This window comes from Euleptes europaea, chromosome 16 (assembly GCF_029931775.1).
Source record: "Euleptes europaea isolate rEulEur1 chromosome 16, rEulEur1.hap1, whole genome shotgun sequence".
In the NCBI taxonomy this organism is placed as follows: domain Eukaryota; kingdom Metazoa; phylum Chordata; class Lepidosauria; order Squamata; family Sphaerodactylidae; genus Euleptes; species Euleptes europaea.
Genome location: NC_079327.1, coordinates 1,095,496 through 1,117,736, shown reverse-complemented (window position 1 = coordinate 1,117,736; position 22,241 = coordinate 1,095,496). Strand labels below are relative to the sequence as shown.

The 22,241-nt window shown below is 50.6% G+C and overlaps 1 protein-coding gene across 2 annotated transcripts; it reads right to left on the bottom strand.

Moving 5' to 3' along the window:
- Positions 1 to 6,333: 6,333 nt before the first annotated feature.
- Positions 6,334 to 20,436, bottom strand: TSC22D1 (TSC22 domain family member 1). Of its 2 annotated transcripts, none has more exons than XM_056861940.1 (3): positions 20,401 to 20,436; positions 9,520 to 9,571; positions 6,334 to 6,585 (listed from the first exon to the last, which is right to left on the bottom strand). In XM_056861940.1, exons 2-3 carry the CDS (start codon positions 9,520 to 9,522, stop codon positions 6,334 to 6,336), a joined length of 255 nt encoding a protein of 84 aa, XP_056717918.1. In that variant the 5' UTR covers positions 9,523 to 9,571; positions 20,401 to 20,436. The 2 variants fall into 2 exon arrangements, with proteins under 2 accessions (XP_056717918.1, XP_056717917.1); XM_056861939.1 differs by lacking the exon at positions 20,401 to 20,436 and adding an exon at positions 9,724 to 9,818.
- Between the last annotated feature and the right edge of the window lie 1,805 nt (positions 20,437 to 22,241).

The following is a 22,241-nucleotide window of genomic DNA, read 5'->3' as shown; positions in this document are numbered from 1 at the left end:
GTGTTCAGAGGTGGTTTGCCATTGTCTAGTATCATAGAGTTGGAAGGGTCCAATAGAGGCCATCTAGTCCCACCCCCTGCTCAATGCAGGATCAGCCTAGAGTATCCCTGACAAGTGTTTGTCCAGCCGCTGCTTGAAGATTGCCAGTGAGGGGGGGAGCTCACCACCTCCCTAGGAAGCCGATTCCACAGTTGAACAATTTTTACTGTGAAACATTTTCGGTACCTTTCCTCCTGCAATTTTAAACCCATCATTGCGAGTCCTCTCCTCTGCTGCCAACAGGAACAGCTCCCTGCCCTCCTGTAAGTGGCAGCCCTTCGAGTAGCCTGTCTCTGGGCTCTCAAGGGTAGGGAGGGCTTATTGTAAATTGCACCAAAGCCAGAGGAAAGGGAGGGGACTAAAGCTTACCGCACATTTATTTACTTCATTTATACCCCACCTTTCTCCACAGTGGGGACCAACTTACATTATTCTCTCCTCCGTTTTATCCTCACAACAAGACTGTAAGGTAGGTCAGGCTGAAAGTATGTGACTAGTCCAAAGTCACCCCGTGAGCTTCCCCACAGGAAGATGGGGATTTGAACCTGGGTCTTGCAGACCCTGCTCTGAAGCTCTGCACCACACTGGCTTTCCTAGGGTGGCTGCGGTTGAACAGCTGCAAGCAGCCAGGCCTAGGTGAGTAGTGCAAGTCGGGTGGTCTCCAGTCACACAGCTGTTGCTGCTGGGGCCAGGGGTTGGCAGCCTCCAGGTGGGACCCGGAATTACAACTGAGCTCCAGATGACCGAGATCAGTTCCCCTGGAGAAAGTGGCTGCTGTGGAGGGTGGACTCTATGGCAGTACAGTCAGCTGAGACCTCTCCCCCAAGCCCTGCCATCCTCAGGCTTCACCGGAAAACGGCCAGGAATTTGCCAGCCTGGAGATGGCATCACTCGTCAGGCGTGGGCCCAAGGTGCCCTCCCTCAAAGGCCAAAATAGGCCTGGAAAGGGCCCTGCCCCTCCCTTTTTACTCAGCCTAGAATACAGCGGTTGCCTAGCAACAGCCACTGAGGGAATCTGTTGCTTAAAGCTGCAGGTGCTCCTTTTACCATTTTGGGGTTGTTAAACCCCACAATGTATTTTTTAAATTTCACATTTTTCAGCAACCCTGGGGCCCTTTTCAGGTCTGTAGACAGATCCGTCTCGCCCGTTCACAGCTCCAGTCACCAGATTTAAGTATTCTTAGATTTGGCCGACTTTGCTATTAGTATACAGATGACAATGATTGATGCAGTCACCAGTAAATTATGTATTTTGTGAAGCTATGCTCCTCTTTCTGCACAACCCACACTGCCGGTTACAGCAAATTAACGTCCACATTACTACTGTGCCTTTCTCTAGCCTAAGAGATTATGGTGTTGTGCGGCAAATCTCATTAGGGGCATTAATCTGTTTTGGACTGTTGTCTTTTGAGAGATCTGGTCTAGTCAAGCCAAATGGTGCTGCTGGTATCCCATTTACTTTTGAGTAGGCCTTTGGGAGAAACTCCCCAGAAATAAATTTCTCCTTGTGTTGATCAGGGGTATAGATTTAGCTGCCCTCTCACACACCGTCTGCATTTAGGATCATTCATTAGCTAAGTGTTGCTTCCACACTCACCTGGAATGGCCGGTTGACTTCAGTGACTCCAGCCATTATGGGGAGTGGGGCCAGTTGCAGACCATCTGCTGTGGATGCAGAAGGCCCCCGGGTCCATCCTTGACACCCCCAGTTAGAAAGCTGAAGTGAAAGTAGCCCCTTGGAGACCCTGGATGAGCTGCTGTCGGGCAGAGTAGATGAGATGGACTTAATGGGCCAGAGGCCGGACTCAGCAGAGGGCAGCTTCATGTGTTCACTGATAACTCATCCCTGTTCCAGTATCTCTCCTCTTTTTTTCAGACTGCATTTGAAGGGATTTGTCCCCCAAAATGCAGGTGCAACTCTAGGATGTCCAAGGCAGGCAACGAAAGGGCTTCTGGCGTGACCCCCCACCCCCCCTTGCACTCTGCACTTTCCATGCATACCATCCACTTTAAGTCCTCCACAGTGAAAAGCCCCTTGTCATTGTATAATTGTAACAGCAGCATTACAACAACAACAAAAAACAGCTGCAGTCGGCACGCTAGCGGGGCCTTCCCCACAACAGTCCCCCCCCCTGCCTGTTTCCAGCTCTGCCCTTGGAGATATCTCTAAATAAACCTTTTAGGCTCTATTGAGGAGGGGAAGCTTTCCTTATACAGGAACAGAAACGTGTGTGTGGGGGGGGGAATGCGCCCACTTTCCTTTCCTCTGCAGCCAACAGCGCTTCTCATGCGAGTGACTCCTTTTTCGAGGTTTGCCTGCAGCTGACGGGGGGAAGGAAGCAGGAAAGGACTTAAGCGCTGCTTTTCCCTTCTAAGTTTAAATCAAACACGTAATTTTCGCAGTATATGTTGATGACCACGTTTATAAATGCATACAATATAAAAGGCTTATTTAGAGAGCAGACTGATTAATGGCTATCTTGAATATAGCGGCTAAATGGAACTTCCATGTTCACGAGCAGTGTACCTTTGAAACCAGAGGCAGAGGCATATAAGTGGAGAAGGGGGTCAGTTCTGTGCCCTGGCTTAGCGAGCATCCTGAAGCACTGAGCAGGTCACTGTTGGAAAATGGGATGCTGGACTTTTCTGTACCGGCTACCCAAATGTGGGGACATTCACGTTCTCCCGCTAGAAAAAGAATTTTTATTTATGAATTCTGCCTTTCAACACACTAGTGCTGTGGGCAAGCTGCCTGCCTCTACTGTGTCCTATTACTACCACAACTGCTAGGCATGTGCTGTGCGTGCGGCTGTTTTGGGACTCTGTATTCCCTATGTAGCCCTTTACGTGCAGAAAAAGTACCGGAGAACGGGGCTTCATGTCCTTCGCCATCCCAATCTACATTTTCATAGCTCAACATGCAGTCAGTTGCTATGATCAAGGAGAAGACTTGGCAGACTAGTCACAAAACCTTCAAAGGAAATGCAAGTGCAGCCAAAGATTCGCTCCATTTCCACCACTCCAAAAAAAAAAGTAGATAAGGTTAAATCTCAAGGTTATATTTCAAATTTCAGACTTGGGAAGTCAGGCGCCAAACTTGGAAACAACCGTAAATATACAGTATCTGTTAACATAACTGTGTTGTGTATTTTTGAAAACCAAATAGCATTTTTAGGATTACGCTCTCCTGGCTCCACAAGGAATGCCCCCACCCATCTTAAACTCACTTTCGAAAAACATCTTGGTCTCAACAGCTGTAGAAATAAACAAAATCTTGGCAGATGGATTATTTCAAAGCAGTAAAATTGAATACATGAGGCGGCTAGAATTAAAATGAAATTTAGACATATTATAAAGGTCACTGGTTTATGGTCCTGATGATAAGATTTATGACAGCAGAAATACGCGGGCAGGGGCCCTGCTACAACATAAAGTTCTTCCCCTGGTGTTGGTGAAGGTCCTACTAGAGCTGGCACGGCCTCTGTGGAGCAATCTCAAGGCTTTCAAACAGATTTGAGTACCAAGAGCCCCGGCATGTTTTATAATTTGGGGGTGGGTGGGTGGGTGGAGGGAGACCAGTTCCAACGACTCCATTCTTCACCATCTCTTTCCCTGCCCCCTCATTAGAAAATGTTTCCTAAAGCACCAATTTAATGACAGTGGTAACTCAGTTGCTACAACACTTTATGCCTTGGCTCAGGGGTATTCACGCCCATTTTTGTAAGGCTGTATTTTATTTATTTATTTACATCCCGTCCTTCTCGTCAATGGTGACCCAAAAGCGGCTCACAAAGTTCTCTCCTCTGTTTTATCCCCACAAGCCTGTAAGGTCAGTTAGGCAGAGAGGATGTGACTGGCCGACGGTCACCCAGTGAGCTTCCGCAGCAGAATGGGGATTCGAACCTGGGTCTCCTGGAGTCTGGTCTGACGCTTTAACTACTACACCACACTGTGTTCTAAATGTTATCAGCATCCTCTACAACAGAAATCTGAGCTCCGCCACAAGGGCCGTGGCTCCGTGGTAGAGCCTTTGCTTGGCATGCAGAAGGTCCGAGGTTCAGTCCCCGGCAGTTAAAGGGACTAGGCAAGTAGGTGATGGGAAAGACCTCCGCCTGAGACCCTGGAGAGCTGCTGCCGGTCTGAGTAGACAATACTGACTTTGATGGACCCGGGGTCTGATTCAGTGGAAGGCAGCTTCATGTGTTCAACCCAGGAGGCCTTGAGCAACCTCTCTCCACCACATGGGGAGAAAGCCATAGAGCTGCTAGAAGAGTTGGTTTTTATACCCGATTTTCTCTACCTTTAAGGACTCTCAAATGGGCTTACAATTGCCTTCCCTTCCTCTCCCCACAACAGGCGCCTTGTGAGATAGGTGGGGCTGAAAGTTCTGAGAGAACTGTGACTAGCCCAAGGTCCCCCAGCTGGCCTCATGCGTAGGAGTGGGGTACCCTACTAATCTGGGCACCCTACCCTTCTCTGAGGTCCTTCTCCTGGGTGGATCTTCATTCCCAACACCCCAGCCTACCTCTTCATATCCCCATGCTTTACACCCTTGCATTCCTGGCTCACCAGATTAGAGTCCGCCGCTTATGTGGAGGAGTGGGGAATCAAACCCGGTCCTCCAGATTAGAGGCCACCGTTCTTAACTGCTACACCACGCTGGCTCTCAAGGGACTTGTTGGGAGACTGCACCAAAAGTACAGTATGTCAAGTACTCAAAGGCACTGTACAAATGCTGAACGTTATTACCACTTCCATTCCTTGAAACCTAATCCACGTATACCCCCGAAATTATGCGTTCAAGTTGATGCAGCAGCCACTCTCTTTGGGGCTACGGAGCACAAATGTGGTCCAAGTCCCACGGGAAGCGAGGCTCTTTTGTCGCTAAGGAACAACCGATGCTGTTGCGGCTCTACTACAGGGCTGCTCATCATTTCCCAAGCAGCTCAAGAGGGCAGTTTCCGAGTAAGGAAGAGGCTGTTTTTTCAACAACTGGGCTGAAGAGGACAGGTGAGATTTTGTGGCCACTGGCTCTCCTCTGGTTTCACTCATAGTCTGCATCCAATTCAGCAAAAATCACACATTGGTTTATAAATGCAAAGATGCTTAAACATTCCTCTGGAATGCCAGAGTGGAAAGTAGCAATTACCTTCAAACCTGTAGCTTCTAATCAACATTTGATGCTTTATTGGAACTTGAGAAGTGCAATAGTTAAATATACTGATGTTTTACAATTTATTTCTCCCCCAAAGAACATGCACAGAAATGTAAGCATACTACTATACAGATCATATGCAAAATAATAATAATAATAATAATGCAAAAATGCATTGTGAGACTGATAGTTTCCTGCAGTGTTGGTCACCCCAGCCTGACCCTGAACTAGTTTGGCTTCAAGGTATTCAGATCCAAGACAATTTCCAGCGCTTTTGCACAGACAACAATCAGCCATTTTCTTAAGAGCCGTGTGGGGTGCAAATCTAATTCGTGTAGCATCAAAAATAAAATAATAAAAAAAAAAACCCTCCCCGAACAATGTTCAGTTCACCCTTTGGAATTCACTCTGTACAATTTACTGAGTAGTTACAGTTCCTATTTTACAAAGTAATTACACTAGATACACAAATATACATTAAGCAAATAAACCTTCATTTTTTTACGATCCTATATACGTCACAGCCGATGTGTCAACTTCCTGCTTCCCCTCCTAGAAATACAACTTTGAGACACATCCCTTGACTACAGAAAAACAATTAAGTGCACATTTGCATTTTAAGGTTGCAGGTACCCAAGGCCAACTCCCCTCCTCCCTACCCCTTCTCTGAGGTCCTTCTCCTGGGTGGAAATACTGGGGGGGGGGGTCTTCATTCCCAACACCCCAGCCTACCTCTTCATATCCCCACGCTTTACACGCTTGCATTTCCTGCGGCGCCAGACAGGAGGACGTTCTCAAGGAAAAGCAGCTTCGTGCGGACAGACCCCCGGTCTTGGCCGCTGCCGTCTCCGGCACGATTAGCGCAGATCCCCCCAGACAGTTCTGGGCTCCCACCCCCGCCGACAAGCAAGTCTGAAAGGGCTGCCGCTCCCCCCACACGACCCAAGTGAACACCTTAAATACTGGGAAAGGAAACAGAACACATCCTGTGGCTGATGGGCACCAGGCACGGGAGAGTCTTCGCAACCGGGAGGGCGGGGGGAGCGCATGCAGGAAGGCGGGCAGGGAGCCGCTCGGCCGCGTTCCTGGCAGTCCTGCCTTGGCAGAGTCCAGCGCATCTTCGCAAGCGGGCTTTCAAGCTACGCCGAAGGCCCCGAGCCCGGTAGCGGCGGCTGGGGCTGCCCGGTCCCTTGCGGCTGGGAGGGTGTGGGCGAAGAAGAGGTCTGCAGCTGGGCCTGGAACTGGGCCAGCTGTTCGGGGCTGGCCAGCGTCTTCAGGAGGCTGTTCTCCTGCTCCAGCTGGCTGTTCTTCTCGACGAGCTCCTTGATCTGCTCCTTGAGGACCTCCACCTCCTCCCTGACGGCGTACATCAAATGGCTCTTGACGAGATCCTGGAAAAAAGGGGAGACACGTTAGGATTCCGGGAAAGGGGACCACGAGGAGGCCATGGGGCAAAGATGCCCTGAGCGTCTCAGCCCCTTAACGGCACACCTGATTTCCATTTGCCGTTTTCCCCACGTACTCAGGATGTGGAGGCCGGGCCTCTTCCCATCTCTCACCCGCTGGGAAAGCCGGAAATAGATATATTTTAAAGAGCTAAATTCTCTGTGTTTGCATCAACTCGGTGGGCCAAAGCTGGGAGTTTCCTGCAGCTGATTATCATTCTGCTATCTGTTCAACGGCATTCATAAAAGGCAAGAAACCAGTGGCTGAACGCAGCCCAGGGGTTTCCTGCCAGAACCCACCCGCACAAACAAAACATTTGAGAAGTCACCCTGCCATGGCACAAAATTAGGAAGAATTTTCTAACACAGCGGTTCCTCAATGGAACAGGCTTCCTCGGGAGATGGTGAGCTCTCTTTCCCTGGAGGTTTTTAAGCAGAGGCTGTCAGCAGTGCTGATTCTGTGACCTTAAGCAGCTCATGAGAGGGAGGGCACCTTGGCCATGTTCTGGACATGGAGTAGGGGTCACTGGGGGTGTGGGGGGGGGGAAGGTAGTTGCGAATTTCCTGCATTATGCAGGGGGTTGGACTAGATGACCCTGGTGATCCCTTCCAACTCTATAATTCTATGAAAATAGGCAATGCCCCTTTTGGGAGGCCCTGAAGGTGTTTTATTGGTCCTTGCATTTCAGCCGCAATCAAAGCCATCTTCTGGGGCCGAACCGCACAAGCTTACATCACTGTCTTACCTGGAATGCATTTTGGTGGCTTGTGTGAGCAAGCGCACACTCCGCCACAGACCTCCTGAGGGGGAGAAGGCGGCCAGGAGGTGCAGGGCCTACTCAGTGGCTGCCCCCCCGGAACACCCTCCCTTTTTTCCCTTCTGGTGCTTTCAGCACCAAGCCGTGCCCCTTTCCTTGTCAAGGTTGGCTTTTAATTGTGGAGAGAGATCGCGATGGGTAGCCGTGTTAAGTCTGTCTGTAGCAGTAGAAAAGATCCAGAGTCCAGTGGCACCTTAAAGACCAACAACATTTCTGGCAGGGTGTGAGCTTCCATGAACCACAGCTCACTTCTTCAGATGAAGATAGAATGGGAGTCCATCTACACTTCACTACTAAAGGGCAGATGGACTCACATTTGAGCTGTATCTGAAGACGTGAGCTGTGGCTCGTGGTAGCTCACGCCCTAGCAAAAATTTTGTTAGTCTTTAAGGTGCCACTGGGGAGGGGTCGTGGCTTGGTGGCAGAGCCTCTGCATTGCATGCAGAAGGTTCCCAGTTCAACACCCAGCATCTCCAGTTAAAAGACCAGGCAGTAGGTGATGTGCAAGACCTCTGACACCCTGAAGCTGCCTTATACTCATAGAATCATAGAGTTGGAAGTGACCATCAAGGCCATCTAGTCCAACCCCATGCACAATGCAGGAATTTCGCAACTACCTCCCCCCACACACACACCCAGTGACCCCTACTTCATGCCCAGAAGATGGCCAAGATGCTGTTAGATACTGAACCAGACCCTCGGTCCATCAAGGTCAGTATAGTCTACTCAGACTGGCAGCGGCTCTCCAGGGTCTCAGACAGAGGTCTTTCATAGAATCATAAATTTGGAAGGGACCACCAGGGTCATCTAGTCCAACCCCCTGCACAATGCAGGAAATTCACAACTACCTCCTCCCACCACACACACAAACCCAGTGACCCCTACTCCATGCCCAGAAGATGGCCAAGATGCCCTCCCTCTCATGATCAGCTAAAGATCATAGAATCAGCATTGCTGACAGATGGCCATCCAGCCTCTGCTTAAAACCCTCCAGGGAAGGAGAGCCCACCACCTCCCGAGGAAGCCTGTTCCACTGAGGAACCGCTCTAACTGTTGCACATCACCTACTTGCCTAGTCCCTTTAACTGGAGATGCCGGGGATTGAGCCTGGGGCCTTCTGCATGCCAAGCAGGTGCCCTACCACTGAGCCACGGCCCCCTCCCCTCTGCCTGAGACCCTGGAGAGCTGCTGCCAGTTGGAGTAGACGGTTTTTAAGCAGAGGCTAGATGGCCATCTGTCAGCAATGCTGATTTTGTGAACTTAGGCAGATCATGAGAGGGAGGGCAGGAAGGGTTGTGATGGTGTCCGGCCCTCTTACGTGCCCAGGGAAAGATCGCCACTTTGGGGTCAGGAAGGTATCTTTCCTCCAGGCCAGATTGGCCAGGGATCCTGGAGGGTTTCTTTTGCCATCTTCTGGGCATGGAGTAGGGGGTCACTGGGGGTGTGTGTGTGTGGCGGGGGGGGGGGGGAGGCAGTTGTGAATTCCCTGCATTGTGCAGGGGGCTGGACTAGAGGACCCTGGTGGTCCCTTCCAACTCTATGATTCTATGGTTGGCTTTGGCTGGGGGGGGGGTGTTGTTGGAGGGCCTGCCAAGAATCCACGGGGGAGGGAGGAGTCAGGCTGGGAGGGGGGAGACCCGGATTGCACAGAGTTGTGGGGGGGGGGTACAGAGATCTGGGCCCCCCTGGAGCCCCCTCCCCCCCCAGGGATGCGCAACGCGCGCGCCTCCATCCCTCTCCCGCGGCTGCGCTGGGAGACCGGTGCACGGGGGGGGGGGTCGCCCTGCCGCATTCCCCCTCCCTCCCTCCTCCGATGACGTCACCCAGCCCCCTCCCTTCCACCGGGCTGCGGCCAATCCGCGGGGCGCGCTATTTATAGCCGGGAGCCGGAGGACGGAGTTTGCCTAGCAACAGCGGAGGCGGCGCGGGGGCTGGGGAGGGTCGGGGGTGGGGGTGGTGGGGGTGCGTGCAATCCAGGCGACCCCCCCACCCACCCGGGGGCCGTGCAAAACAAAAGCCCCCCCCCTTGCTGCACGTCCCACCCACCCACCCGTGCACCTACCATGGCTTGCTCGATCTTGTTGTCGATGGCGACGATGCTGGCGCCGGACGAGCTGCAGGAGACACACAAAGCGGGGGGGGGGGTGGAAAGAAGGGGGGAGAGGAGGAGGAGGAGGAAGAGCCCGTTAGGATCCGGCGCTGCAGCCGCAGCGGAGCCCGGCCGGCCGGCCGCGCAGCCAGGAGGGCTTCACCTGCCGCCGCTTACCTGCCGTCGAGGCTCGGGGCGGAGGTGTCGGTGCCCAGCAGCGCAGACAGGCACGAGATGGAGAAGTGGCGCAGCCGGCAGACGCCCACCTCCATCGCCCCCCGACCCCTACCCGCCCAGGACCCCTACCCGCCCGCCCCCCGCCCCACACCACCACCCGGCGCGGGAGCGGCGTCGGGGCGCTGCGGGGCAGCCCAAGGCGGCCCGGCGCGGCTCCGGAGCGGGCGATGCCTGCAAGGCGGCGGCGCCGCCCATTGGCCGCCCCGGCCCCCGGCCACGCCCCCCCACCCCAAGAGCCCCTCCCCCGAGAGGGGGGAGAGCCCCCACCCGCTCCCCCTCGCGCCACCCAGCGCATCCCTTGCTCCCAGGAGGCTCACATCGAGCTGGACCACAAAGGGACCGGGGGGGGGGGTGCGGGAATCAAGCCCAGGCAGGCCTATCCAGAAGCAAGCCCCCCCCCCCATCACATGAAGCTGCCTTATCAGACCCCTGGGCCCATCCAAGTCAGTCTTGCCTACTCAGACCGGCAGCGGCTCTCCGGGGTCTCAGGCAGAGAGGGGTCTTCACATCGACTACTTAGAATCATAGAGTCGGAAGGGACCACCAGGGTCATCTAGTCCAACCCCCTGCACAATGCAGGAATTTCACAACGACCTCCCCTACTTGCCTGGTCCCTTTAACCGGAGATGCTGGGGATTGAACCCGGGACCTTCTGCATGCCAACCACTGAGCCACGGCCCCTCCCCTTCAAGGGGGCTTACTCCCAGAACAGGCCCTTTCCACAGACTGGCGGCCGGCTCTTTTGGCACGGTGAAGGCGAGGGCTGCACCCGCCCCCTTGGATGAATTCAAGGGTTCTGCATCCCAGTCAACCATTTGACTCCCCTCCACCCCAAAAAAAGGCAGCCCTTAGGGTGCAAAACCTCCAGGTGGAGGGCTGGAGAGAGCCAGAAATGACCACTCCACGGAGGGTGGCCAGCCTGGAGATCTCCCACCATTACGACTGATCTCTGGGCGGCAGAGATTGGTTCCCCTGGAGAAAACGGCCACTTTGCAAGGCCAACTCTATGGCATGATGCCCCATTGAAGCCCCACTTTCCCCCAAACCCCGCCCTCCTCAGGCTCCACCCACCAAATCTCCAGGTAATTCCCAACCCGGAGCTGGCAACCCTAACTCCACACTCCACTCATCCCTGCTGAGCTCCCACCCCTCCCCTAACTCCGACCACACCCCCAGGCGCCACCCAAAAAGCTCCAGGAATGTCCCAACCGGGAGTTGGCAACGCTGCTTCTCCACCCCAGTCATTCACAACAGGCTGACCCTGCACAAACTCTCGGCCCTCCAAAAGGCCACGGCGGAGGAAATGGAAACAACCATCGCTACCAGACACAGAAGAATGGAAGGATAATGGACTCTTTACCCACCTTGGCTAAAATGACCTACATGGCAAACACAACCAGTAATCAGACACACAAAACAGTTTAATGAAAAATAGAAATTATTCTACAGGTTCGTTGAGGCTTAATGATAATAGAAACAAAAATAGAAACCTGATATGATAAAATAAGGTAATTTTAAGCTCCGAGTAGGAAACTGCTATGCCCAATATAATAGGTTATAGGTTAGATGTAGAGAGTGTCTATTTTTTTTAACATATGTATAATTTAGCCCGAATAATAGAAATAAAATAATAATGTGGTCTGCTTGATTAGTTTCTAAGATGTTTATGCCTACGTTATTTTTCCTTAATGGCAAGATGTTATTTTTCCTTTATCTTACCCATTCCCTTTTTTTCCTTTTGTATCCCTATTACATTAAAAATAAAATTTATATTAAAAAAAAAAAAGGCCAGGGCGTTTTCCTAGGACGCTCACAGAGCCATCCTAAACATCCTTTGCAAACATTTTGGGGGTTACCGCACTTTGTATTCCCAGCGATGTATTAAGAGTTTGGAAATGTTATAAAAAACATCGCTTTAAAAGGGGCTGTTACTGCACTTGTATTCCCAGCAATGTATTAAGAGTTTGGAAATGTTATAAAAAACATCGCTTTAAAAGGGGCTGCTACCGCACTTGTATTCCCAGCGATGTATTAAGAGTTTGGAAACGTTATAAAAAATACTGTTCGCACTTTGTTTGGCCCCTTTAGCTGTGAAGACGTCTTCCAACCATTTATAAGCCGTGGTATCCAAAAACCCTTTTAAAGCCATGTTTTTTACAACATTTTCAAACTCTTAATACATTGCTGGGAATACAAAGTGCGGTAACTCTTAGGGTTTTTGGATACCACGGCTTATAAATGGTTGGAAGTCGTCTTCACAACTAAAGGGGCCAAACAAAGTGCGAACAGTATTTTTTATAACATTTTCAAACTCTTAATACATCGCTGGGAATACAAGTGCGGTAACCCCCTTTGTTTCACTTCGTTCCTATACGCCACCTCTCTCCCCAAATGGGGACCCCACAAAGGCCGATGACGTCCTCCTCCTCCGTTTTATCCTCACAACAATCCCGTGAGGGAGGCCTGACTGAGAGCGCATAACTGGCCCCAAGGTCACCCGGCGAGCTTTTGCGGCAGGGTGGGAATTCAAACCTGAGTCTCCCAGATCTGAGTCCGACATGCTAACCACTAACTACTCCACGGTATAGACTTCAATGGACTTAGCAGGGGGCGACTCGGCTTAGGACGGTGCTGTTGGTCACAGAGTATTGCCATCGGTTTCAACGCCACTTACAAGAGGGAAAACCCCCCACCCAAAATAAAAGAGCCGCGCGTCCTCTGCAGGGACACAAGATGAAAGCCAAGAAATGATCGGATTACATCCCACTTCTTCGGCAGGAGCTGGCCCCCCTCCCCCCCTTAAGGAGCTTACTGTAGCTGCTGCTGGACTCTTATTGTTCTTTTCTTCAGTAGTCTTAAAAACTCCCCCTCCCCTAAAAAAAAGAAACAGGCCCAGGAAACCCCCAGGGCAGCACCGGCTTGCCTGGGGAAGGCTCTCCACTTGTGTTTGAAGGGGGGGGGCAAACACAGTCCAAACCCTTCCTTGCTCTGCGCCCATTTAGCAAAGGCCAACCAGCAGAACAAACATTTACCTTCCAGCGTTTATAGTGTCGCTTACAGTATTGCTAATTCAAGAAGGGTCTCTCCATACCATAGATTCCATCTAGGATAGACGGAATCACCTTCTAGCTGTATCTGAAGAAGTGAGCTGTGGCTCACAAAAGATCACACCCTTCCAGAAATTTTGTTAGTCTTTCACGTGCTATTGGACTTCTACTCTTTCCCTCTCCAAACCTGTACAGCTGGCATAAAAATCTGTAGAATTCTTTCAGAGATCATAACCACGCAAAGGGATTGCACCAACAGGCAGGAGAATTGGGCTAAAACTAATAAAATGCACTTCAACAAAGATAAATGTAAAGTTCTGCATTAAGGTAGGAAAAATCAGATGCATCATTATAGGGGGGGGAGACTTGTCTGAGCAGCAGTGTGTGCGAAAAGGACTGAACATGAGTCAGCAGTGTGATGCGGTAGCTAAAAAGGCAAATGCGATCTTGGGCTGCATCAAGTATAGTGTCCAGATCACGCAAAGTGATGGTATCACTTTACTCTGCTCTGGTTAGACCCCACCTAGATTATTGTGTTCAGTTTTGGGCTCCGCAATTTAAGAAGGATGTAGACAAGTTGGAACGCGTCCAGAGGAGGGCAACAAAGACGGTAGCAACTAACAGGGAGTCTTCAATGGTGCTGGCAAAGCAACTCCGGGTATGCAGAAGTGGTCGCCTCCCTTCGTTTCTTTTCAGCACCAGCCAACGTCTTCCCCACTTGTGATTCCTTTGATAGCAGGGAGAGCGCTTGGATCGGCAGGATGGGTGGATCAGCTCCAGATCTCAGGGCCTGCGCACGTCACCTCTACTTCAGTTTTCCTTCTATAGCATGGAAGTCTACCTTTGGTGGGTACTGAGAAGGAAACAGGCGGTGTGCGCACTGCCAATCAAGTGCAGCACAGCGGAAGAAGCCAGCCATTCTTGGAGGTACAACAGAGCATTTATGAAAAATAGGAAATGAAAGATGTTCCCCCGAGGCAGCCACTATCATGCCTAGATTACCCCACATTGGAAGAGCATTCATGTGGAGCAATTTGGTATGCCCCAATACCGCAATTATTTAAATACACTCCTTGAATCTGGCTTGTCAAAACTGCTCTCAAAAGCTTTGTCACTTAATCCACGCATCAGAATTAGCTATCTCACTGAAAACGAACACGGAAGGTACGCCACATTAAACAGAACAAAGGATCAGGATGCTTGAGGTAGCCCGCTGTAGGCAGAGAGAGCCGCCCATGCCAGTCTCGCCTCAACTTCCAATGTGGGAGAAGCCATGCGCTCTCGGCACTCTGGTGCCCATTTGAAGGGTGGCTGAGCAGATCACCGAGAACATTATTATGTGGGAAGGTCTCTGGATAATTCGAACGCATCATCGAAAATATCAAATGACTAATAATAACGCAACAGACAACGAAGACTTGCTCAGCATATTTTTCAAAGTGGGCAAGCAAGAATTTTATGTGCACAATGACTCGGTCAAGCGTTACAAAGGAGGAATGTGGCACTATGCTGTTAACTACCAGCCATGCAAATCCCCCCCCCCCCAATGCATTATGAAACTATCCCAATCCAACAGTCTTGGGGTTGGGGGAGGAGATTCCTTGTTGTGCGTAAAGCGAGAGATGTTCACTCCCCATCTCTTGGGAAAGCACCAAGGAGATGAAGCTGACTGGATTCCTGGCATAATGTCCTCTGGGGCACAGAACTTCTGTTTTTATGCACTATGCTACATTCATATATGGCACAATCCACAACATCTACACATGGTGAAGAGGCGAGAATCTTAGGAACACACTTCATAGAATCACAGAGTTGGAAGGGACCACCAGGGTCATCTAGTCCAACCCCCTGCAAAATGCAAGAAATTCACAAGTACCTCCCTGCCCCTCCTCCATGCCCAGAAGATGGCCAAGATGCCCTCCCTCTCATCATCAGCCCAAGGTCATAGCATCAGCATTGCTGACAGATGGCCATCCAGCCTCTGCTTGAAAACCTCCAAAACCTCCAGGGAAGGAGAGCTTACCACCTCCCGAGGAAGCCTGTTCCACTGAGGAACCACTCTGTTAGAAAATTCTTCCTAATGCCTAAAATTGTGACATCACACAAGGGAATCATTGTATGGTTTTGCAAATATGGCGTCATTCACACCCTGGTTCCTGGTGTGATAACCATACCCGCCTGATCACCAGGCCCAAATCTCAAGAGGGTAGTGCAGACTCTGCCTGGGCCATACCACTTCAGACCACTGCGAGGACTGAAGACACATGAAAGGAAAGGGCTTGCTTAGACACAAAACTGCTTCCATCTAGAAAACGTGGTTAGGAAGAAACCCGGCACCATGCAGAAGGAAGGTTTTGCAGCAGGTACGTTCATGTGAGCCCTCATCTGCACTTTATTATTTCCTTGTTTTATTTATATCCCACCTCTCTCCCAAATGGGGACCCACAACAACTTACATAATTGCCCTCTCCTCCATTTTATCCTCCCATCAACTCTCACATCAATTACTCACAATAATGGGTATAAATTACGGGCGGAACGGTACCAGCTGGACATTAGGATTTTTTTCTTTTACAGTGAGAGTAGTTCAGCAGTGCAATCAGCTGCCTAGGGAGGTGGCGAGCACCTCTCCCTCTCTGGCAGTCTTCAAGCAGAGGCTGGACAAGCACTTGCCAGGGATGCTCTAGGCTGATCCTGCACTGAGCAGGGGGCTGGACTAGATGGCCTCTACGGTCACCTTTCAACTCAAGGATTCTGGGTAGGCGAGACAGAGAGTGTGCAACTAGCCCAAGGTCACCCAGCAAGCTTCCATGGCAGAGCAGGGATCTGAACCCGGGTCTCCCAGATCCTAGTCTCACACTCTTAACCACTACACCACGCTGGCTCTCTGCTGGTCTCTATTCTAGCTTTGGAGAGAGACAGATTCGCCACTGCAGTCAGAGTAAGGAACGCATTCCCTCGTATGGTCAACTGATTACATGGCACTGGCAAGAAAAAAAAACCAGTTTCACGGCCTCTGTGGATTCGAATGGGGCTCCACGAACCATATCAAAGAGCTTCAAACAGAATTAGCCCCCAGGGCTTTTTCCTTTGCGCCCCCCCCCCACATGGCCACTGGAGCCATGAAACGACCCTGGCAACAGGCAAGGATGAATTCATGCTCATCATTCTCTTCAGGATCAGAGGAGCATGCCGAATATATGAGGTGCTATGAAACACAGGCAGGATGGTGGTGCTGCAGTCGTCTTGTCTGTGGGCTTCCTGGAGGCACCTGGATGGCCGCTGTGTGAACAGACTGCTGGACTTGATGGGCCTGGGTCTGATCCAGCAGGGCTTTTCTGACGTTCTTATGAGGATAGGGCTATCTGTGGCTGCTAGTCAAAATGGATACTATTCATGATGCATACCTATTCTCTCCAGGATCAGAAATATGCCTATTATATCAGGTGCTGTGGAGCACAGGCAGGATAATGCTGCTGCCGTCGTCTTGTTTGTGGTTTTCTTGGAGGCACCTGGTTTGCCACTGTGGGAACAGACTGCTGGACTTGAGGGGCCTCCTGGGTCTGATCGAGCAGGGCCTTTCTTATGTTCTTATGAGGATAGGGCTATCCATGGCTACTAGTCAAAATGGATACTAGTCATGATGCATGCCTATTCTCTTCAGGATCAGAGGAGCAGGCCCATTATATGAGGTGCTGTGGAGCACAGGCAGGATAATTCTGCTGCAGTCGTCTTGCTTGTGGGCTTCCTAGAGGCCCCTGGTTGGCCACTGTGTGAACAGACTGCTGGACTTGATGGACCTTGATCTGATCCAGCATGGCTTTTCTGATGTTCTTATGTTCACAGCCAGCAGACTTCCTAGTGGCGGGACAACAGCGCACTGTGAAGTTAACTAACACACCACTAGTAAAGAGGTGTACTTCAAGTCTGGCTGCGTGTCTCAACGTTGAGCCCTGTAGAGAAGGGGTTTTTACCTTTCCTGGTTACGGGGAGGCAGGCGATTCCCCTCTTCCTTCTGCGGTCAGCACAGAGATGATGCACTATCGGCTGATCCCCACCCTTTTCTATCCCCACGTACATACCACGGTAGTAAAGAACAAGGATATACGGGTGGAGGGGCAGAGAGACGTGAGCTACACTGCCTCTCTATAGCAGAATAAAGGAATTAAGGCAAGGAGGAGGAGAGAAATAAGGCAATAAAGCCGCCCCCCCCCAACATACACACACCCCGCTTTCTCGAAGTGACCTCTGGTTGTACACTGGATGCTGCTGGTGGTTTGAGCCCTCTCAGTAGTTCTCAATGCTGCTAATGAAACAGGAATTAATGCAGAGGGGTGGGGGTGGCGTCTACTGATAGACTTATGTAACAGCCGTGAGAAAATGTCAGCCCTAAGAAAATATACTCACAGGAATGACAACTGAGTCTTTTATGCAGTCCCCCTTGAATATACACACGGTCGCTGCTCCACCCTGGCGCTCCTCTGGAAGCAGCCCCCCCCAATCAAGAAAACCAAATACCCCCCAGGTATAACACCCTTTCCACCTGGCACAGTCCCCTCCAAATTTAGCCACCTTTACCCTTCCACCCAGCTAGTTCTGTGCCATTTCAAACCGACTGAATGTTATCTTCTCACACAGATCTCCAACTTCTGCTACAATGACCACAACATAAGAATCAGAATAAAAATGGTTCTATTGGGGGGGGGGGGGGAGAAGACAGCTGTAGCTAAACTCTGTGCCTTTATGGGTGGGTTCCCATTCCTGGGGGCAACATAGTTGATGTCAGTGGCGTTCAAAGTGGGTTGGAAGTTAAATAGAGATCGTGGCTCTCTTGCGAGCCCAGAGGGCAGAGGAGGGCAACTTGGGAACCTCCCATGCAAGTCTGGGTTTGCCTCTTCCCCAGGGCCAAAATGGCCATGAGCTGGTTCCTCAGATTTTAATGGTTTTAAAATGTAATTTTATCAGCCATGTTTTAAACTGTTAGCTGCCTTGGTGGCCCTTGTAAGGGCAGAAAGGTGGGGACACATATTTTGTAAATAAATACATCAATAAGAAACAAGGCTACGTCAAAAGGGAATACAACCATGTTAATTTATCAACAGAAGTATAGTGTCCAGATCACGCAAAGTGCTGGTATCGCTTTACTCTGCTCTGGTTAGACGTCACCTAGAGTACTGAGTTCAGTTTTGGGCACCGCAATTTAAGAAGGATGTAGACAAGCTGGAACGTGTCCAGAGGACAGCAACAAAGATGGTGAGGGGGTGTGGAGAGCAAGTCCTATGAGGAAAGGTTGAAGGAGCTGGGCATGTTTAGCCTGCAGAGGAGAAGACTGAGAGGTGATAATTTTAGGCACCCCACTTCCAAAATAAACGACTGTAAGAGTTACACAAAAGCAAGCCAAGTCGTTTGCTAGTTGCCTGCCTGATCCAGGTGAGATCAGCTATTGCCTCCACACAAACCTACGACTGGGAAGCTACCCCAATTTCCCTACAGCTAAGCCCTCAGCTGCGAGCAGGGACCAGATTCCCCGTCACACCACTCTGGCCTGACTTACACAGAGAGGAGAGCATTCATGAGAAGCCCCATAGCGGTGGGCGCCCAGAGGCAGCTGCAGACAAGAGCAATCTCTGCTCCCGAGTCTGTGGGCTTCTCCCATCCGGGAAGGAAGCCCTGGGAATCAGTTCCCAAATCCCTCTCCCCACTGCAGCAGAAGAACTTCACAAGGACCGCCAGCTGCACTCTTGCAGGAAGGGGTGTGTGTGCAAGGACCAACCTCCTTGGGGTATCCGTGGCCAAGCAGTGCAAACTCAGAGAAGTTGTAAAGGCCGGTGACCATCCCAGCCCCTCTACCTGTTGGGGTCGGGGTAAGGCATAAGAACATAAGAAAGGCCCTGCTGGATCAGACCCAGGCCCATCAAGTCCAGCAGTCTGTTCACACAGTGGCCAACCAGGTGCCTCCAGGAAGCCCACAAACAAGATGACTGCAGCAGCATTGCCCTGCCTGTGATCCAAAGCACCTAAAATAATAGGCATGCTCCTCTGATACTAGGCAGGGTCGGGAGCTCTGAGTCGATCATGCTCACTTGTCGCCAGCCTTTACGGAAGAGCCCCGGAGACAACAGAATTTATGCTCATTTGCAGGACTGCTGCAATAACTACAGATCCCCCTGAAAAAGCCCCTTGGGTGAAGCTGCCTTCTACTGAACCAGAACCTTGGTCCATCAAAGTCAGTATTGTCTACTCAGACCGGCAGCGGCTCTCCAGGGTCTCAGGCAGGGGTCTTTCACATCACCTCCTTGCCTAGTCCCTTTAACTGGAGATGCTGGGGATTGAACCTGGGACCTTCTGCATGCCAAGCAGATGCTCTACCACTGAGCCACAACCCCTCCCCTAATAAAAAATAGTATAACCTATTTTGCACCATTAGCATTGGCCTTATTTTTAATCTCTTGTTACCGGTGCGGCCCTTTTATTTCTCTTTGAGCCCCGGAGACGACAGAACACACTCTAAAAAACCTTACTGCAGCTCCGAGCTTACAGCTTTCCACTGGCACTGGTGATCCTGCCCCGTTGGCATGCCTGGCAGAACAAATGCTCAAGAGCAAATTCAACAACTCCATTCCAGGAAAGGAGAACGTTGCAAAGGTATAAAAAATACACTTAAGACAGTAAGCTGCGCTCTGACCTGGATGGCCCAGGGTAGCTAATCTCATCAGATCTCAGAAACCAGGCAGCGTCAGCCCTGGTTAGTCCTTGGATGGGAGACCACCAAGGAATCCCAGGATTGCTACGCAGAGGCAGGCAATGGCAAAACCACCTCTGAACATCTCCTGCCTTGAAAACCCTGAGAGGGGTCAGCTGTGCCTTGATGGCCCCTTTCCCACCACAAGCTGTGCTTAAGATTTAACAATCTGTAGCGATTAAAATTCGCTCGGAAAAGGTGGGTATAGTAAATAATTTTAAATCCTAACATTAAAACTATGGCCATATTTTTAGGGAGATAATATTTTATCTGGGTTTTTAGTAATTGCTTATTTTGTACTTATAATGTATATTTGTTCTCTTTTGCTGGCAATCGCTGTAATAAGCTGACTGAAGATTTTACGAGGGGACCGCTCTCTTTTTTTACTTCTCACGATGAAGGAAGGAAACTAGCAACTCTTATGTCTTTTGTACAGGTGGGATTCAGAACCAGGGTCAGAGGTCACCGCAAGCCCTTCGACAAGGGTCACGCTCAAAGCTGCAATTCTCTGATTCATCCTTATTTCCTGATCTTCTTGTAAATGATTTCCTAGCTGAATTATAACAACGTTTAGAATTGTAATATATAGCTTAAAAATGTGCATCACTGAATAGCTGAGACAATCCAGCCATTATTCTGTTGAAATTTTTATATTCAGTCCCAGCTAGCTGTTCCCTCTTGCAAAGGTGGCCTCTCGGTCTGCAAACAAAGGCTGGATTTTTTTTTTTTTTTTTTGCAAAAAGCCACTGAACTTACCTGCAACAGACAACATTAACCGGGATCTTTTAAGGACAGTCTAAAATGCAACAGACGTTGTTGTACAGTTACCTTTTAAGATGCTGCTCCAGCTCCAGAAACACTTTCATGGCTTGTTGTGGGGGTCGGAGGCCTGGTCCCTGGAGAACTGCTGGCTACATTGAGGTCCCCTTCTCTATTTGCCAATTAATTCTTGCCCAACCAGGCACAAGAAGAATCATGGAAGGGTTTTCAGCGCGGTGCAAAAAATGCCCCTCCTGAACATATCAGCGCTTTTAGAAGCCTGGTTATATAAAATAATACTAAAACAAATGCAGCCAGCCGTGGAGCCACTGCTTCTGTGGGAAGTTCGCCATGCATAATGCCGGAGGGTTATAGACAAGAGAAGCAAGAACAGGCCATGACGTCAGAGAGGTTGAGCTCACATGGTGATGCCCTGTTACATAAAGCATCAAGAGAGGTTAAAATCTTCCTGATCAGGATTTCACCTCCCAGCAGCTACACACAGAATCTCTGAAATACAGATTCTCACCTCCAATTGTGAGGAGTCATTCCGTTCTCTCTCCAACACACACGCACAAAATGCGCTAACCATTTGTGGTCCCCCTTGTTCCATGGAAGGGGGACGGCTCTCTCCGGAGCACCTCTGATGCTTCCCTCTGAACAGACCTGCCCCAAATTCACAGCTCCCCAGTTGCCCAACGTTATCTTCTGTCCGCCACAGGGAGCTAGAGGAATGCAGGCTGCTGGACCCCCCGGGGGGCACAAACGGGTCAGGCAAAGGTGCGGCGCTTTGCTTCTAAACTAGGATCCTAGGATTAGACGCCAGGTAGAATTAAATCACGGCCAAGGCAGGGTTCACAGACAGCCCACCGAAGGCCTTTCCCCTACATTTCTTGTGTCATAATCAGCAGGGTCCACCGTAACGCTGTTTCAGAAACTTCGGAGCAGAAGAAGCAATTGACGTGGATCTCCACGGATTCCCGGCTGGTGATAAGAATTGTCAGTAGTTTCCTAATCACTGAACGATCCAATTAAAATGTGTTAAGCTGAAGCTCTTCCGTGCCCTCTGCCCGCTGAATATGGGGTTGGCGCCTTGTCTTACGGCACTCTGCCTAAAGCTGGAACTAGAAAGCCTCCCTCTTCCTCCTCTGCCCCACAGAAACAGTGGGGCAACGAAGAATGCCCAAGAGGCACCCCCGCGCAGCAAGCTTCCCAGAGTCTAAGAGCAACCAATGAAGCGCAGCACAAAAACAAGCAATGCAATTACCTTGCTGCACATTTTTTGTACTACCAATTATTATTGGGGGGGGGTGCATTCCACAGAAGCCCCACACTAATCACAGCATGTGAATCTAAGTCTAAATCAAGTCATATCAGCACTGGAGATCGGTATCAAACTGCACGAACAACAAGGACAATACTCTGCATTTATACAACAGGTTTTGAGAGTGCTTGAAGCACTCCTCCGCCCTGACCTGGATGGCCCCAGCTAGCCCGATCTCATCAGGTCTCAGAAGCTAAGCAGGGTCAGCCCTGGTTAGTTCTTGCATGGGAGACCACCAAGGAAGTCCAGGGTTGCTACGCAGAGGCAGGCAAGGGCAAACAACCTCTGCATTTCTTGCTTTGAAAACCCTACGGGGTTGCCATAAGTTGGCTGTGAGACTTGTCAGTACTTTACACACACAAACCCTCCCAACACACTAGATTCTCCCCCCCCCCCTACGGTCAAGTCACATCTGACTTATGGCAACCCCTGGTGAGGTCTTCAAGAGATGTTCAGAGGTGGTTTTCCATTGCCTGCCTCCGCCTCACAACCTTGGAATTCCTTACCGGCCTCCCATCCAAATACTTACCAGGTGGACCCTGCTTCGCTTTTGAGATCTGACGAGATCAGGCTCGCCCGGGGATCT